General features: G+C 40.1%; 2 protein-coding genes and 1 long non-coding RNA gene across 6 annotated transcripts; 2 read left to right on the top strand and 1 right to left on the bottom strand.

Moving 5' to 3' along the window:
* Window positions 1-574: 574 nt before the first annotated feature.
* gpr45 (G protein-coupled receptor 45) lies at window positions 575-4,016 on the bottom strand. Of its 2 annotated transcripts, XM_082509122.1 has the most exons (3): window positions 3,902-4,016; window positions 2,878-3,039; window positions 575-2,432 (listed from the first exon to the last, which is right to left on the bottom strand). In XM_082509122.1, exon 3 carries the CDS (start codon window positions 2,332-2,334, stop codon window positions 1,174-1,176), a length of 1,161 nt encoding a protein of 386 aa, XP_082365248.1. In that variant the 5' UTR covers window positions 2,335-2,432; window positions 2,878-3,039; window positions 3,902-4,016; the 3' UTR covers window positions 575-1,173. The 2 variants fall into 2 exon arrangements, with proteins under 2 accessions (XP_082365248.1, XP_082365247.1); XM_082509121.1 differs by lacking the exon at window positions 2,878-3,039.
* A 945-nt stretch (window positions 4,017-4,961) lies between these two features.
* Window positions 4,962-11,573, top strand: LOC309691282 (uncharacterized protein). Of its 2 annotated transcripts, XM_082508897.1 has the most exons (7): window positions 4,962-5,245; window positions 7,099-7,220; window positions 7,799-7,902; window positions 8,094-8,454; window positions 8,663-8,755; window positions 10,456-10,548; window positions 10,676-11,573. In XM_082508897.1, exons 5-7 carry the CDS (start codon window positions 8,738-8,740, stop codon window positions 10,988-10,990), a joined length of 426 nt encoding a protein of 141 aa, XP_082365023.1. In that variant the 5' UTR covers window positions 4,962-5,245; window positions 7,099-7,220; window positions 7,799-7,902; window positions 8,094-8,454; window positions 8,663-8,737; the 3' UTR covers window positions 10,991-11,573. The 2 variants fall into 2 exon arrangements, with proteins under 2 accessions (XP_082365023.1, XP_082365022.1); XM_082508896.1 differs by having other exon boundaries at window positions 8,094-8,755.
* A 1,016-nt stretch (window positions 11,574-12,589) lies between these two features.
* Window positions 12,590-15,008, top strand: LOC309690371. Of its 2 annotated transcripts, none has more exons than XR_014271725.1 (3): window positions 12,590-13,026; window positions 13,708-13,787; window positions 14,123-15,008. It is a non-coding gene; the product is annotated as an uncharacterized lncRNA (long non-coding RNA). The 2 variants fall into 2 exon arrangements; XR_014271726.1 differs by having other exon boundaries at window positions 13,708-13,791.
* Window positions 15,009-18,987: the final 3,979 nt, after the last annotated feature.

Raw genomic sequence — 18,987 nt, 5'->3', positions numbered from 1 at the left:
TTTTTTTCATATCTAGTTTTAGTCTAGTGTTAGTTAACAATAATAACCTTGATGAGCATCATTATTTTTTGGGTTTGTTTGGTTCTGTTTTTGTTTTTGGCTCATTTGGATCTTATTTTTAATTCTTGGATGAAAATACTTTTTTTGCATTTCATAATCCTAAAGCATGCTCTGGTAGGTTGAGATCAGTTGACTGACTTGAAGAATATCCTATTTCTTTGCCATGGGAAACATTTGAATTGCAGTATGCTTTGGTTCATTATGCATTTGATCTGTATGATAAGTTTTGCAGCAGAGAGTATAGTTCTGTTTACTTCACAATTAATCCTGCTACCTCCATCAGCAGTCAAGCTGAAAGTCTGCACTTGACTTGCGTAATCCACTGGGGTGGTACACAGGGATGACATAAAAAAACTATACCACTGTCGTGGCCCTTTACAAATAATGCCCTTGTGCAGGGCTTGCTCTTTTAATGCAATGAGCTTACTCGTTCTACATGTTTTATCGTTAGAGAGGAAGAGAGTCAAAGAAACTTTAATCCAAAACTATATTTATTTACATATCTTATGTGACATGATAATGCAGTTAACACTCATTCCTCTATAACAGAAACATTAAGAGTCATGAACCAGCTGACAGAGGGCTGTGTTTCTACACAAATTTCATCAAACACTTTTTAACAGTGGTCTGACTTTCATCTGAGAACATCACCAAACATCAATACTGTAATTTGTTTTTGTTTTTCTGAATCTTAGCACATAACTGACAACATAATTATTATCAACGGTACAGCTTCAGACTAATGAAACAACAAAATGACAGCTCAGGGACAGCACAGGAAACAGAAAAATAAAGCAAAAATGGAAGATATAAAAATGTTTTTTTAAATGTCAGTATGTTTCAGAAGCTTGCGTGGCCATGAAGCTGAATGAACACTTTGACTTTATTTATTAAAACAGCAGACAAATGATTGTCACCACCAGATCAGTTCAGTTGTCAGCAATTGTGATTTTCACATGACCTTCCCCAAAAGGAGGGAGTCATGGGACTGTAAATGCTCCAGTTTCAATAAAGTTAAAACCAATTTGTTCTTGTGTAAAGGGAACTTCAGTAACATCCCATAGCTTATCAAAAAGTTAAAAACATTAGACTGCATTGGGTTTCCTCCCTGTGTCACACAGCTGACTGCGTCTCACTGCAAACATAGATATTGCTGGGCCTCACTCTTCTGTGGCTCCTGCCCGGCACTCTGGGACACAGTCTGCAGCTTTTCGGAATGAACTCCTGACAGGCCTCCCTGAACTTCCTGATCCTCCAGCAGTAGATGACGGGGTTGAAGACCGTCTTCAGGTAGCTGAGCCACAGAGCGCCTATGCTGATGGGGTAGAAGACTGAGCTGTAGTAGAACTGCCGGCTGAACACGGCCAGCAGGCTGACGATGGTGTGAGGGAGCCAGCACACTGAGAAACCAACAAAGAGGATGAGGATGGTGGTGAAGGCTCGGGTTTTGAAGCTCATGTCCACCTTGACCTGAGGCGGCCGCTGCAGTCCGGTAAGTCTCATTTTGCTGACTTGGTTTAGGGCTGGCAGACAGGAATGCTCGGTGGTGTGGTTGTGGATGCGCAGGGTGTTGCGGCGCACCGTGTTGAGGATGCACATGTAAGAGTACAGCATGACAGTAAATGGCACAAAGAAAACCGCTACAGCCAACAGGACTGTGTATCCACGGTCTGCCAGGGACTCGCTGTATCCCAGCACGCACTGCGGTGCCCAGGCGCCCCCGATACCTGCCGCGCCCGCCCTCCACCCAACCACTGACGGCAATGACACACACAGGCTCAGCACCCAAGAACCTGCGATCAACAGTTTAGCTCTGTGCGGGGTCAGTTTGTCCTGCCGCTGCACAATGATCAGGAAACGGTCCACGCTGATAATGAGGAGGATGGACACCCCCTCCAGGACGAACAGCCAGTACAGCATGATGGAGGCGCGGCAGAAACCGCTCCCAAAGCTCCAGTCTGCAGTGGCCACGGTGACTGCAGTGAAGGGCATGCAGAGCAGAGAGAGCATGATGTCTGAAAAGGCCAGAGTGGCAAGCAGGAGATTGATAGCAGAACGCATGGCAGGTTTCTGGTAAACAATCAGACACACGATCGCATTGCCGAGGAAACCGATAGTAATCATGAAGATCATTATGGCTGCCAGGGTCACACGCAGAGTGACTGATATGAGAGGAGTCGTAGCTTCTGATGGGAGGCTTTCTGACGTTTCCTCTACGCTGTTCGGGTCCATGCAGTTACACTCCTCCATGAAGCTTTCATTACAAAAAGCCATAGTAGCGATTATTCAGGGATAAAAGGTGAACATTTCTGGCTATGCCTGTGGTTCAGAAGTAAAGCTGTCCTCCAGCAGTTGAGATTCCATGGGACTACCTGTGATTAAAAAAAGACAAAAAAAAAATTCACATAAGGCATTTGTGAATAAAAAAGAAAAACAGTCAAACACTCAGAGATTTTAATGGATGGTCTCTTTAGAAGCTGTGATAAATGTGCCCAAAAACAATAGAAAAAAAGGGAGTCTAATAACTGATCTATTAGTCAGTGAGAACTGTAAACATGAAATAGTGAGAGGAGGAATGACGTCCACTAAATGTGATCAACCCAGAAACACACCACACTAAGAGTTACAGCCACACGGGACAGAGATGTGTCGTTCACCGTCCTCACTGAGGTTGATGATTAACAGCCAAGCTGCTTCACACTTGAATAGAAATACACACATTTACACATCACCCAGGGTGTAGTCAATTGTCAGCTTAGCAGAATCTCGCTCTTGGTTAATGCTACAGATGGTGACACATTTGTGATGAAACAGAACCTCCTTCAAGAGGGCCGGAGTTTTAACTTCCTGCTGCCGATTGAGGGACCAGAGTGTAGAGATTTAGAGTTAAGGCTGTTTTGAGGTCACTATGGCATTCACGTCCCCCATGCAGCCCTCCAGTCTGGACAGGTTTCTAGCACCTGGGCCTAAGGGTCCCTCCTGTAACACATCAAAATTGTAAATATGCTGCATATTTGATAAAATAACCTAAAATAAAAGAGGAGCCACGTGATTTCAGATCAATGGCCCCATCCAGACAGGAAAAGTGAAAATGTGCCTTTTTAGTGACTGTAGCTACATTCTGGCACACGCACAAACACACAAGTCATGGCATAGTGTTGCCGGCTGTTGCCACGGCAACAAGGTCAGCGGCTCCATGGCAACAAGCAGCCCTTATTCTCATCTCTTGTACAAGAGTCTATGACAAAATATTTTCTGGATCACATGATTCGCCGAAAGACTTTTTTTTTCCCAAGACGCAACCTCACAGTCAGAGAAGACTCCCTGACCGCTCGCCTCTGTCTTAAAACCAGATCACAGCTGTTTGGTGTCAGCAGTGAACAAACAAATCAGCCTGTTTACTAAGACAATAACAATTTCAATCCTTCACTTGTGCTGAATACCAGTGATCTTAATTATGCTGCTGAGCTGGCTGCTAGCTGCAGATCTGCAGGGTGGCCTAATCTTAAGGCATCTAATACTCTAAAAACTCTTATTATGTACATGTGATTTACAGCTGCTCTGATCATAGCTGATATTTACTGGTTTACACCATGCCATCATCTCCATGTGCTGATTCTCCCTTTCTTCATTTCTTTCTTTTTTTCTTGTCATGGCTCCTGCACCGACCCTGTACAGCCTGTTCTTGCCTTAACATGTAACAGCTTTCACACACTGGCCCGTCGCAACAGTCTAAATGTTGCATATATTAAACGCCAAGACACAACGCCCTGTTTTTCTCTGCGCACTGCCTTACACAATGAACCATAAATGAACATCTGCAGGTGCTGACGGGACTTACCTTGACTATTACCGGGTTGTGTACTCGTCTCTCGTCGAGCCAGTCAGTTCGGTGACGGTCTCTCTCCTCCGGTGCCTGCTGAGTTCTTCCAAAAATATCCCACTTTGAACATTTCACTGCCGTATCGATCCCCACCGTGCCGCCTGCGGATGATGCTGACGCCAGAGGAGCAGGTGGTCTCACATTTAAAGGAGCAATGTGTCAAAATTGACCATCCTTATCATCCTAATCCTTATTATTGTTACGATTAGCACGGTCAACTGTAGGTATAGTGTGAATCGAGCAGTTGCTGATGTGCCGAATCTCCGAAAGAAATGAACGAATTTTTTTTTTAAAACTCACGACGGTAATAGTTATTTATTGGCTTCCAAGATTTACATTAGTATGACATACATTAATGTTCAAAAGTATCGATCTACACCTGTTCATCTTTGGATTTCGGTGTTATCAGTCCCAGTGCCACAGTCAGGCCCTGAGCCATGCAGTTTGCCTTTATAAATATTTGTGAAAGAATGGGTCGTTTTGAAAAGCTCACTGCTATAACAGGAAAGTGCCTTTACAAAATTTCCAACCCTCTTAGATATTCCACAATCAACTGTGAGTGATATTACTGCAAAGTGGAAGCTTCTCAGTCACAAAGTGGCAGACCATAGAGTTGGTGCTGAGGGCAGAGCGTGTAAAAATAGCCAGGGTTACTGAAGAAATTCTAAACCTCCACTGCATTAACATCAGCACAGAAACTGAGTGATGGGAGCTTCATGCATGGCCTGTAGGTGTAATGTGTGGGTGGCCCAGTACATTTGATTGCATGTACCAATATATTATATATATTAGTTTTAGGCATGATAAATGTTACCAGCCACGAGCATAGGCTATTTGCAGCATTTTAGTTTTAACGGGCATTTTATTTTCTGTTCCTAAACCCATGCAGTCAGCAAAATGATAAGTTATTAATCCCTTACAAAATGTGTAAAACTATACAATAAATGAAAGTAAAGTAAATTAATTTAAATATCTGGAAATTCGTGGAATAAAAAAATTATTTAGTTTAACCCTGTTTTTTTCCAGGCTTTGTGATCCCCCATGCAGCCTATTCACCTCCGTTCTTAACCTGTTCAGTTCAGTTCATTCCAGTTTTATTTATTTAGCATTAATTCACGACAACAGTCACCTCAAGATGCTTTGTATTTTTAGGATAAACGGTCTTTAATGTTTGAAAGAAAACCACAAAAATAAGATGATTCCTATGAGCAAGCAGTTGCCAACAGTGGGACGGAAAAACTCCCTTTTACCAGGAAGAAACTTCCAGTCGGAAGAACCAGATTCAGGCAGAGGAAGGATGAGGTGAGAGAGAAGAGAGCATCGAGAGACAGCACAAAAGGCACTCTAAGAAATGACACACTGATGTTGGTAGCATTATGTAAATGTTTTATGTTAAAACTAATGCCACCAATTGATTTTTAACTTTAAACACAAGTATGTTGTTTTGAATTTAATTAACAACATAATATTTCAATACAACAAAATGCAGTAAATTAAATCCAACGTAAAAAGTTCATTTAAAATGAAGAACACTTTGCTGTTTATAGACTTCAGTTCAGCATTCAATACAATCCACCCCTCACAACTCATCAGGAAACTGACAGACCTGGGTATCAGTTCCCTCATCTGCAAATGGTTACTGGACTTCCTGACCAACCGCCCCCAACATGTCCGGCTGGATAACCGCTGCTCATCTACCATCACAATGAACACCGGTGTACCACAAGGCTGTGTGATGAGCCCTTTCCTCTACTCCCTCTTCACCCACGACTGCAGACCTGCTGATGGTTCCAACACCATCATTAAGTTTGCAGATGACACCACGGTGATTGGCCTCATCAGTGACAACGATGAGGCCGCCTACAGGGAGGAGGTGGATCGTCTGGCTGAGTGGTGCGACAGAAACAACCTGCTGCTTAACACCGAGAAGACCAAGGAGCTCATCGTGGACTACAGGAGGAATTGCGACCCACATCCACCCATCCACATTAAGGGGACGGCTGTGGAGCGTGTGAGCAGCTTCAAGTTCCTGGGAGTCCACATCTCCGAGGATCTCACCTGGACGACCAACTGCTCCAAGCTGGTCAAGAAGGCTCACCAGCGCCTCTTCTTCTTGAGGACTCTGAGGAAGAACCACCTGTCCTCAGACATCCTGGTGAACTTCTATCGCTGCACCATCGAGAGCATCCTGACCAACTGTATAACAGTCTGGTACGGGAACTGCTCTGCCTCGGACCGGAAGGCGTTGCAGAGGGTCGTGAAAACTGCCCAGCGCATCGCCGGAGCACCACTTCCTGCCATAAAAGACATCTACAGGAAGCGGTGTCTGAAAAGGGCTGGGAAAATCATCAAAGACCCCAGTCACCCATCACATGGACTCTTCACCCTCCTGCCCTCTGGGAGGCGCCACAGGAGCCTCCGGACTAAGACCACCAGGTACCGGAACAGCTTCTTCCCCACAGCTGTCAGACTCCTGAACTCTGCCTCCTGACATCTGACCCACGTTAAACTCATGGACTGAACATACACACACCCACAATGGACAACTGTACCCTCAAACACAATAATAACATGGACTGAACCACCACTCACAACCACTAGCACTTTATATAGCCTCTGTAGAAACTATCTACACCCTCACTTATCTTAACTGCACTACTGTATAGCTCTGTGTAAATAATCATTCTGTACATTCAATAATCTTTAATCCTACAACTGTTTACAACTTGCATAGTTCCCATTTCTGTTTACAACTGTTTACAACTTGCATAGTTCCCATTTCTGTATAGCTGTATATCCCAGATTCTGTAAAGTTATTTATTTCATATTCTGTATAGTTTTTCATATTTATATCCTGTTCATATCCTGTACATAGCTTGTACTCACTACAGCCTGTACATACTTATAGTTATAGAATATTCACAACATACTTCATACCGTGTACATTATAACATACCATAATAGACCCATTTCTGTAATATACTCACATATCTATATTATTGCTAATATATATTGTAATATATCTATATCACTAAAGCACTTCTGGATGGATGCAAACTGCATTTCGTTGCCCTGTACCTGTGCATGTGCAATGACAATAAAGTTGAATTCTATTCTATTCTATTCTATTAATTTAAAGAGGATTGTCCTAATAGGCTCTCCATACTTCTGAGTTTGCACATATGCAGTGTGGAAGTTTGATCATCGCCATTTTCAACTGAGACTTGCATATGCTTAGTATCCTGGATAGAATCCATCGCCATCTGAGGATTATTTGGTAAGTACAACAATTTAAGGATGACAAATTTGATTAATGTATACTAACTGATAAACATCTGACACTTTCGGGAATACTTTTGCTTTTTTTTTTTTTTAACAAATGACGCCTGGTAAATTTTTTAACACTCTAGCTTGTATACCTCTCTCACGTGTTAGAAGTATGAAGACATTTAACAAATATTGTTGAACCTGCTTCGGTGTAATTTTCCAAAAATCTTTTGCGATTCCTGTTAAGGTGAGACTTGCCTACTGAGACCTACAGTTTTAAAATTACTCCCAACATCTACCGCACCTGCTCCCTGACATCAGTAATGACCACCGGGAGCGCCAGCGATCCTGTAGTTTGGAGAATGAAATGAATGTATAGTGTATTTTAGAAATGTGCATCAATTAAGTTGCTACATTGTTTGAAAGAATTCGACTCCATGTTGATTTCTGGTTTAGTGTCAAACGCAGGGATTTAAGCGATTAACAGTTTGATTTGTAAAGTATAAGACATGCGTTCATCTGTTGTCATTGAAGTGCAGAATAATGTGTAATACTGTTATATATAATGCATTTAACTCCTTGTATCAGTTTCCATTGGCTATCATCGCTACCGAAGACAGGAAATCATCAAAGACATGCCATTCATTGCAGAGGTCAAAAACAGATGGCCTGCCCTGTTTTCAGAGACTGAGGTAACTCTTACTAACTTTGTTATTGCAAGTCATTTTCATAAGAACTTGTATTTGAAGAAGAACAAAGTACTATAAATTGTTAATTTTAAAAGATACAAAATGTTTGACTGAAAGTTGTAGCATTCTTGCATGTGGCCTCTAATAAAATTAATAGAGAATACTCTCTAGTTGTAATTTTTAATATGTTTCAGGTTATTGCAGAGTTCGCCCGCATCACCATCGTCCCTTTGTTGTCAACTTTCATGGCCAAGCTGGACCACTACGCTGACCACCTTCTTAGTGTTCAAAGAGAAGGTGTCATGGTTCTCAAGATCTGGAGAGGTCGTGGTGTGTGTATTGTTTGTCTTAACCTCTCCCACCAGGGCGGAACTGGACCTTGGTTCCCCGCCTCTGAACCCACCCTGAACACACACCTGTGGCTCATTCACACTGATCCTGGCAGACTACTTAAGATGGCAAGAGAGGCTGCTTCCTCGCTGGATCGTCACATTACCAAGTGCCTTCTAGACTCCCTGCCCGTCTTCCCTGCCGTCTGGATTTCTGTGGATGTGTGTGAGTGAGCGTGAGCTTCTTAGTGTGGACATTTTTGAGTTACGGATCGAGTGGAAGAAGAGCGTGTGTGTACCCCCGTCTTGGACCTTCCCTTCGGACCCCGCCCTACTCCCTGGAGCCCCGTGTTATCTGTTCCACTGTATATATGTATATATTCTCACTTGGTGTCACATTTCAAATAAAACCTCACCCTCTCTCTAAACTTCAGAGTCCTGCGAGTGAGTCCTCTGCCTACTAATCTGTGACAGAAGGGGGAACAGCTAAACGCAATATCAACTTAATCATGGCAGCCATGGATGGGGTATGTATTTTAGTTGACCTTGATTGAGCTCTGAAATTATTTGAATGCTTCTTCAACTTCTGTGTCTGTCATTAATCAGATTTTTTTTTAAACTGAATATGTGTATATTTGAATATTTTGTAGATACATGTGAATCCGTGACATGCAGTCAAGTGAGGCACCTTAATGAGAAGTAAAATACTAACAAAAGAGAAATTCAATTTGTACATTAGATTTTAAATTTGCTTTCTGTGTGATTTCAATATTTTTATGGTCAAAATTGCTGTCATTACGGATTTTCTGTTCAAATACAAGGTAAAACGCTGAGAGGAGGCAATGATGATGCTGTGTCTCACCGCGGACACACACATGCGCAATCCCACTGCTGTTTCTCTAAATCGCCAACGTACATGTTTGATTACACATGTAATACAGATGATGACTTGATGCAGACCTAATTTATTTGACGAATGTGTGTTACATGTTTAATGTTATTGGTCATAAATGTGCTGCAAAAATGCATGGAGTGAGGCTGATGGAGGGCAGTGCTGAACCCTAAAGGCAACATGTATAAAAGGTACACGTATATGGATTCACAGTGTAATCACATTACACTGAGAGCGCCATTGACACAGTGGATAAAGCAGCGCACTTGGGGAACATCGGTAAATTTCACAAAGGACAAATCGACACCAAATCAGTCCTAAGCAATGAGACGCACCAATTTTATTTCAATGCATCTCCTATTTATAAATTAATAAATTGATGTAAAATGAATGATTTTTCTATAATTGTTTCCAGGTCATTTGACCAATTTATTTACTAAACACAAAAAATGAGACACACCAAACCTAAATAAATTTTAATGCATCTTCTGTAGGGCTGGGCATCTTATTGCATCGCTTATCAATATTGTGATAACACACGTCCTATGTGATTAAAATGATAGACTGCTTTCAAACCTCTAAAAAAATATATGATAATTTAGTTGAGACTATTACTTCCATTAATGTCAAACTTATCATCAATTCAACAAGATAAATAACTGCTGGTTTGCCTAAATAGCACATTTGCTAAATTTAATTTGCAGTATTTGTATTTGTGAGGCTGCATTGATAGATTTATAGGCAAAAATACTATTATGATCTTTTATTGTAACTCTTATTGTTAAGAAGCTTGGAAAGAAAAGCGTCTGGATTTCTTTAAGTTGCTTGAAGACGTTTCATCTCTCATCCGAGAAGCTTCTTCACTGAAGAAGCTTCACTTTTCTTTCCAAGCGCCTTAGACTACAATGACCTGGATGACTGAGAACCTTCACAGACTTATTGTTATCGCAAAAAATACCACAAAATGTCATGATAGGATTTTAAGTCCATATTGCCCAGTTCTAATCTTCTATTTAATTTTAATATTTTTAGGGGCACAATTATTAAATATATTGTTGAACAATCTAGAATTGATTAAAGCAAAAATGAAAGCTTTCACGTAATGTCAAAATTGAAAAGCTTTGATTTTTGGGTTCATATATTTGTTTATCTGACTCAGAGGAGTCAGTTCCTTACCAATCATGAACCTCACTGCACGTCACTGATGTGAGTTATGAAACATTGCTTAATCACTTATCTGGATTATGTGTTAATATTTTTGACTTTGTTTTGTAAAGAGGTTGAAAGGAACCAAAATAGGAAACTTCTCTCATATTGAGTTCTTATTTCCACCAGAATCCCAGCGTTGATGTTCGACGGGAATGCGTTCTAAAAACTATCTGTGTCTACTTAAATGAAAAGCCAGACGACCTGTTCAAGGAATTCTTGGTAAGTTAAAAAAGGAAAACGATCAGTTATTGTCCTTTTTTTAATTTGGGGTTGGAAATGGAAGGTGGACTTACTTGTCCATATGTATATGTATGCAATTAACTTATCCTTTTCTTTTTATTTTAAGGATGTGGATCTTGGAGCAAGCAGAGAAACGGAGCAGCTGACTTTGGGAGTCTATGTTGTCAAACATGAAGGAGCAAACTCTGTAGATACACCTGAGGACATTGGTGTCATCATAGAAGGATGCACTGTGCTGCAAGCTCTTAGTGATGTGGCAAAGGGTTGTGGCCTCCTGCTTGGACTAATCTATAGTCTAAATCTGAGCTACCCAAAGCACCTGAAATACACATTTGAATTTCTTCAGAAGGTGCTGATGGAGTTGGATGGGAACAACCTATCCATGAAGGTGCAGGTTCTGAAAAACAAACTGCTTGAGTGAAACAGCCTGCACTGAACTATAGAGGACACTGAACTTTAAGGTTCTCGAACCCTTCTCCTTGCACTTCATAAACTGTTCAGTTTGAATTGCCACAAGAACTTCTGCAAGGCCTTTCACTTTTCTGCATTCTTTGTTCTTGAACCTTTACCAACATCCAACTACACTGAAAAAGGCTGCTCCTAATTTTGGACTTCAGTTTAAGTTTTGAAGCAATGGTTATTTTTCTAAATATGGAAAAAATGACACGAAAGTAATTTCTACCTGCTGTTTGCAGGGCTGTATTGCGGGCTTTTCATTGTAGCCCACACTGTTAGCCTTTGCAGTAATTTCCATAGCTTAGTACTGCAAAATCAACAGTAAAAAACTCTAAAGGATGTTAGCAGTTTAATATTGTAATTTGCATGTAATTGTGGGAAAATTCCATGAGATTACATTATTTTTACGGTAACTCACCGTACTCATGGAAACAGCTGTAAAATACAGCAAATGTAACAATTGGTGATGTTACTGAGATTATACTATTACACCATCTGGATTTCTGTTGTTTTCTACTGTAGATCTAAGAGTAATTACTTAAATCCTCATTCAGAGTGTATTACTATAAAATGCGATTCACTGTGAAAGTAGCATAACATATAAACTACAATATACAGCATGATTTTTATCTTAAGGAGTAAGTTGCAGCCACACTAAAATTTAATTCCTTGAACTGAATGGAACCTCATATATTAATAAATGTATTTGTTTATTCAAACAATGTGAAACATTATTAATACTGTAAGGTTAGTATTGTGATAGAGTCGAGTATATTTAATTATACTCTTGTAGACATTATGACATTATGCTAGTACATTTATGGTGAACAAAAAGTACATCTAAAAGTTAATTTCAAGAATACTGTTATGTACTAAAACGGGGGCCAATATAATCCCAAGAAGCATTATTAGTATACATACTAGGTAAGGTATACTTGGGAAATATAATTGAAGTATACTTATTTTTTGTATGGCCAGCAACAAAAACTAATGGCTACATTTGGAGTAATGTTTAAAAATGACTTCATTTAGCAGGGTGTTCCTTTTTTCTCTTCTTATTCTTTCTTATACTGGACCTTCATTTGTTTTGTATAAGGTGGTACTTTTTAAGACACCTCTGCCTAACTACAGTGAACTAACCTAATAATATGCTCTGGTCGTCATTTTACTCAAGTTAAGGTGTCACATCCATGAAACTTACACCACTAACCAGCATCAGTCCTACAACTTCACTCTCAAAATTGATCAATTCTGGGACAAGCAGAAACTGTATTTTTAGCGGTGCATTTTGTGGCAGGCCAGACTGCTATTAAATGCACTCTCCTAAAGAAATAATTCCTTTGTAGCACCACTTCGTCTTGGTTCAGAAGAGATGTCCTGGATATACGTGATAATGTAACACGGGTGTTTATGTTTGTTCATGTTTAGCGCGTTGGGTTGTTTTTTTTTTAAAGCGATTGTTACGTTTTTAAAGCTTTGTAATGCGACAGGCGCGATAGCCGACACCACACCTTCACCTGACGTACAACGTGACGTATGACGCACACGTCGGGTATTCACTTTCAAAACAACAATGGGGATAGAAAATATTGCTCGAGTGGTTAATGCTCCTTTCGCTGGTTGCCAACCACCATTAAATAACAACAAGAAGAAACTATTGATCTGCTTCTCAAGTTTTGCACGTTTAAGCCGCAATTCAGACTCAAACAAAGCTGCAAAGCAGGAGAACAACATGACCATCAACTATTGATGAATAGACCGTTAACATGTGCAACTTAGAAGTAGTCAGAGGTAACTGGATGTTCAATCGGGTTAAATGCAAGGTTGATTGGATTATATCTGAAGATCGTATGCTATTCGTGATAACTCTGCTAGACTCCAAATTGCTCGTCCATGCGGGAGTATCTCAAAATTAAATGAAACCACTTAACACTTTTTCCCTAAAATGGACTGACATGGGACACATTAAAGTTGGATTGACACCAGCTAATCAGTCTGAAGGTAAGTGTTTTTTTCACTATTCGAGAGAAGTCAGAAATGCGTTCTTAGTACTGTTTGTTTTGACTTTCAAGCTACCAGGATATTTTCATTCAAATGCTAAGACAAAATGTCAATATCTATGAATGTGGAGACTCAAAAGACTAGTTAGGTAATAGTTTCCGATGGATTTATGAGACTTGATAGAAACTTGGTCGTTTGCAACAGGTGAATCGGTGAACTACCGAGGTTGCGCCCAAATGCTTAAAGCTGTTAGCTGGTCAGTGTTTTCAGGTGTGCTTGTACTACCTGTACGGTGCGGAGTGCTGACTAAGTCATGTTAAACCCATTAAAGAGTCGAGCTCAAATATCTTTTCATTTTTGTGCACTGCTCTCGTCTCTCAATTTCTGTTTATTGAAGCCTTTTGTGAATGATTTTGATCGTGTAAAAACTGGGAATTGGTCCCTATTGACAATACTCTTACTTTTTGCATTGCATATGTCATTTAGGAAAGATAATTGGTCACTGAACTTTTTGCAACTATGTGTATTTCTAAATTTTGTGGCTTCAGTGCATGCAAATATATATTGTTCAGTTTGCATGTTAAAAGCCACAAACATGTAGCTAACTATTGGCTTTCTTGTGGAACTGAAACTGTCCTGCCACTTTCAGAACATTTTCTGCCTTCATTCACATATGCCTAGGAATCACAGAACAAAAAGGGAGACCACTAAGGAGGAGTTTTATAAGTTCACTGGTGACCTCGGCTGTCAAGTTCCTGGATGTGGGTATGCTGCACAAAACTTCACAGCTCTTTGTGCCCCTCTCAGATTTCATATCAAAGATGGGGGGAAAGTATTATGTCCATTTGAAGGTTGCTCGAAAACACAAGTAGACAGTTCAGCAGTCATGGCAACAAGAAATTGGGGGATTTGCCATAATACAAGGACAGGACACAGTTAATCTATTAGAAGACAGTTGACTTTGTGTCATTTAAAAATGCAGGCTAAAATGCTCTTGCCAACCAGCACTATACAGAGCATCATAGAGGAATTTCAGCATCTTTGCAGCTGTAACAAAAGTAGACACTGAATCTAACACCATCTCTCTTTTTTTTAGATGGCAGACCAATGACACCATTACTCTGGAGCTTGGGAATGATTTCCACTCCAACTGTCGCATGCAATCACAAGAGGAGACAGAGGTCATCCAGAGGACAGAAGTATGGTTAGAATTGTTGTGGAGGCCATGCAAGTTAACTGCAGAAACCCTAAACGTGCATCTTGTGAAGAGGTTGCTAAGATCATTGTAAACAGATACCCTCAAACATTTGCAGATTTTACTGAAAAGGGAGAAAGACTGGGTTGTGGACATTATTCACTACTAAGAAGCATCAAATCTACAGTTGAACATGTTAATCGAGATAATACAACACATAGACTTCGTCAAACAAAGAGAACCAGGAATGAGGAAGACTGCAGTCCCAACAGTAATGCAACCTCACATAAAAAAGTTAGATGCCTTGTGGATAGCTATGGCTGTATAAATTGGCAGCCAGTTGAACTTCCTGAGGGGGAAACGCCAGCTTCTTTAGAGGAAAAGAAACACATCTTGTTAACAATTTTTAATTCAGAAGGACCTGGAGCTGTGGAGAGACTTGATGTGGATGACTTCATGTGCCTCACATATATTTCTCAGCGGCAGCTTATCAACAGTTGTCCCTCACTTTCAGTAGCTGAAATTCAGGAGCAGTGGCCATTCTTGTTTACTCAGAAAGGTCTTTCGAACCACTTTTACAAACTCACAGGCATCGATATCAGTGAGCGCTTAGGTCAGGCCCTCCTAACCAAAGGCAGAAGGATTGTTAACTATTTCTCCACCCAGAAGCTCAAATGGAACCTTGGTATAAGGACACTCATCCAGCAGATAGAAAGTGAGGGAGTTTTGACCAACAACAAGGTTGGCACAGCAGCCATACTTCTCATGATGAAGTATTACAAGGAAGATGAAGACTCCCTCTTTGTCTTAGCAGATGTAAGCTTTTTTCATACAGCTCTATGTTTAATGCTGTTGCTTGCTGTCCTGTTATATTTTTTTTATTTGTTACATAAAATGTCTTGGTCCTTTTTCTGGCAGGAAACATCTACCAGGATGTCCCTGGTATAGCAGAGAGCAACCTGCCCATCACCCCAAGGCTGATTATGCTTGGTAAGAAGTCATTCATGAAATAGAGCTGATTAGACCATATTAAAATTTCTGTTTGGCACAGGAGCTTTTCGTGGACACAGGTATCCAGTCTCTGTATTGTTAGCTCAAATTTCTGTAATTTCCTTTATAAACCAAGGTTGTTGGACATGTGTCTCAGTGAATCCAGCAAAGTAACATTATCAAATTTCACATTACATATTACTGATCAACGTAGTAGTCTAGCTACACCAACAGCAGAAATACTGAAGTCAATACTGTAAAGTTTAACAGCAGCACAAACTATGAACTCCAAAATAACCATACAGTTGATTCATCTCTGGTAATTTAACTGGGCTGACTCTTTGTTAGGTGTGTTTAATGTGCAGAATAATTCCCAATTATGTACAATTATAATATGTTAAAACGGACTTATGTACATAAAGCCATTAATAATTAACAGTACGTAGCTATTTGCTTTATGACTATCTAGACAGTGTGAAGAAGTGAAGTATTGAAATTATTTTATGTTGCATAATGACAATATGTTGCCATACATTTAAGGACAAAGTTCAATGACCGCCACCTGCTGGATGGTGAGTGCAGAGGGGCGTGTAATTGTTGAGCTGGACAAAGAGAACACCTTTGCTGATGCAATGTCAGTCTTCTTTGGTTCATTCTATGTATTGAACCGGGAATACCAGGAGTCAGCGTGTGCAAGGTTTTTTGTAAGGATAAACCCTGAAGAGGGAACAAAATGTACCTCCAAGGTTGGGACAAGCAGAAGGACTGGGACCACTGTGAAGCGAAAGGTTGTTCACATTAACCCTCATGTCACTACTTTCCTCCAATTGCTTACTGAATTTGAGTGGAGAACTTCAAATTAGGTAACTGTTTTTGCCATTTTTAGTGAATTTCTTGTATAATTTAAGTGACCAATGTGTTGTTACCTGTGTCTCCACAGATGATCCATGGCCCATGCTTTCTGGACATTTACACAAGACGAACAACAATGAAGACAAGCTCTCTTGCCATCTTGCAAGACGCTGTCTCTGTCCAATAGGTTTTTTGAGTGCAATAGTTTTGATTTTTTTTTCCTTCTTTTACCCGTTTGTTAAAAATTATTTCAGCTACTTACACTTTAATTGTCACATGTATTGGCTCACCCTACAAATCAATGAACTCAGTCCACAAAGCAAGATCAGGGTTCAGTGCAGGTCAGTCAAGTTCCTTCACAGCACACACGCTCATCCATGTCCTTGTGGACCTGGCTTTGTGCATTGATTTGGTGGTGTGAGCCAGTATTTTGGACAAAGTGTATATAAAGGCAGAAGTGTGGGGCTTGATATTATATTCATTACAATTCAGTTTATTTGTATGGTGCCAACAAAATGAATGCCACGGCACTTCACACTGTAGGTTTAAGACCCTACAAAATATAACTAAGAAAACCCAACACTTGAGCATATGTTGTCTGCCATGATATGGATATGACATAATATTGTTATTGTTTGTACAACCATCTGAGAAAATAATGGATTATATGGTTTAGTAAAAACAAGTGCTTCCTCAATGAAAATGTTTTCAGTTTTTGATTTTGGAAATGTGTATTTCAGCAGGGAAAAATCAGTGATAATAAATAAAGTGGTGTAAAGCACATGAATTATATTCTGTGTCTATCTATCTATCTATCTATCTATCTATCTATCTATCCATCCATCCAATTTTTTTGGAACCCTCCAGTCTCTTACAGTATGTTACTGTTAACTGAAATTACGGTAAAATTACGACCTGTTAAACAGTAAATGACCGCCTGTTGGGACACGGTATCCTCTAGCAGAGATGAATATTTTTGGTACTGATGATGCGTGATAACGGTAAGTTACTGGTTAATATATTGCAGTTTATTACCTTGCAGCGGGCTTACAGTGACATACCGTGAATAAACGGTAGTATACCAATTTCTTAATCACAGTATGATGTTACTTTGTTGATGTAATTTACGACACAACGGTATCTCACTGGCGTCACTGTCGCCAGTGAGATACCGTTAAAAAAAGGCTACGGTGCGTTACCATAATTTGTCCAAGAGTATTATACCACACCAGCACAAAACGGTATCATCCTGCAGAACAGTAAGCTACAGTAACACGGCGTCACGGTATGACGCTGGCAACAGTGACGCCAGTATGTTACCGTAAAGTGGCGATGAAAAGTCTAACAGTGCAATCAAGTTTAAATTAAGTCATGTTAATGTTAAAAATGTTGGAATCACAACACTTTCCAGTTTTAATCATTTCAGTTTAACATGACATTCTGTATCTTGTCTTCCTGCACTTAAAATGCACTTGAATATATGTAAAGATTGTTTAGGAAAAAAGATCTAGAAGCATTTGAATTGCTCAAAGTGTGCTTCAACAAGTTTTACACAAAGTGTTATTAAAGTTAGGTTAACTGAATAAACTTGTGTTCAATTTTTTTAAATTTCCAAACTTAAATAGAGTAAGTTGCAATTCTGTTAAAGTGATTTAATCCTAAAGTTTCAGTCGAGCGTGTTTTGGGTGAGTATCAGATTTACTTAAAATTTGTTGTTCAAATTAAATGTATCATACATTTTATATTTCACTAACCCAGTTGTGTGGAACCGGTTGACATAACTGGGTGGAGTAAATACAACATGTTATTTCTTAAAGTAAGTAGAGCTTGTTTTGGTTGAGTAGGTTTTATTTAGTCTTCTCAATTTAAATCAAGAAGGTTAGTTAGATCAACATTATGATATTCAGCTAGTACAACATGATTCTTTTGATTTGCATTTAATTATCCAAATGTTATCAGATGCACTTAAAATTTCTTGTTCAAATTAAATGTATCATATCTCCAAAAGTTGATTCTGTTCATCTGGACGTAGCGTTTTGTGGGAGAAATGTTTCGTCACTCATCCAAGTGACTTCTTCAGTCTCAGCTGCCTGCAGGTTTCCCCAATCTTATAAACAGTACATTTGCATAATGACTGAAACCAGCCCACTGAAGGAATAATGTGCTGTGAGGTCAGTTCCTTAATCATAATTATGCAAATTCTCATGACTACTGACCAAAACCCACTGACCAAAACCCACTGACCAAAGGCCATGAGTACCATTCACAGAGAGTTGGGGAATGGCTGCAATCACAGCATTGTAAGATGGTGAAAGATGTACCCTTAAGCCCCCTCCTCGATTCAGAGATGGTCTTTCCCTTTTCACGTAAATGGCCTCCTTGACTCTGCGCTCAAACCAGTGTTCCTCCCTGTCAGGATGTGTACATCCTCATTCTTGAAAGAGTGTCCACTGGCCTGTAGGTGTAAATAGACTGCAGAGTCCTGGCCTGACGAGGTAGCTCTTCTGTGTTGTGCCATCCACTTCGCTAGAGGTTGTTTGGTTTCCCCGATGTATAAATCCTGGCAATCCTCCTGGCACTTAACAGCGTACACTATGTTACTCTGTTTGTATCGGGGGACCCGATCCTTGGGGTGGACCAATTTTTGGCGCAGCGTGTTTTGGGGTTTAAAAGCCACAGACCCGGTGTTTCGAAAAAATGCGTCTCAACTGTTCCGATACTCCTGACACATACGAGATCACTACAGGTTTTCGCTTGGGCAGCGGTTGTCCTTCTCTCCTGGATTGGCTGGAGCTTTCTTTAGGTGCCTTTCCAGCTTTGACAAAAGTCCAGCTGGGATAACCTCATTTACTCAGGGCCTTTTTGATGTGCTGTTCTTCTGCCTAACCAAACCTACACATACGGATCAGTATCTAAGGTTTGAC

The sequence above is a fragment of the Aulonocara stuartgranti genome (genome assembly GCF_965226115.1).
Source record: "Aulonocara stuartgranti genome assembly, chromosome: 16".
NCBI lineage: Eukaryota > Metazoa > Chordata > Actinopteri > Cichliformes > Cichlidae > Aulonocara > Aulonocara stuartgranti.
This window is presented reverse-complemented; position numbering and strand designations above follow the sequence as displayed.

Bases quoted from the DNA above. Each gene is read 5' to 3' on its own strand.
- LOC309691282 (XM_082508897.1), top strand. The intron at 10,549-10,675 runs GTAAGTTAAAAA...TTTTATTTTAAG, and splicing joins ACCTGTTCAAGGAATTCTTG to GATGTGGATCTTGGAGCAAG.
- gpr45 (XM_082509122.1), bottom strand. From the start codon at position 2,334: ATGGCTTTTTGTAATGAAAGCTTCATGGAGGAGTGTAACTGCATGGAC.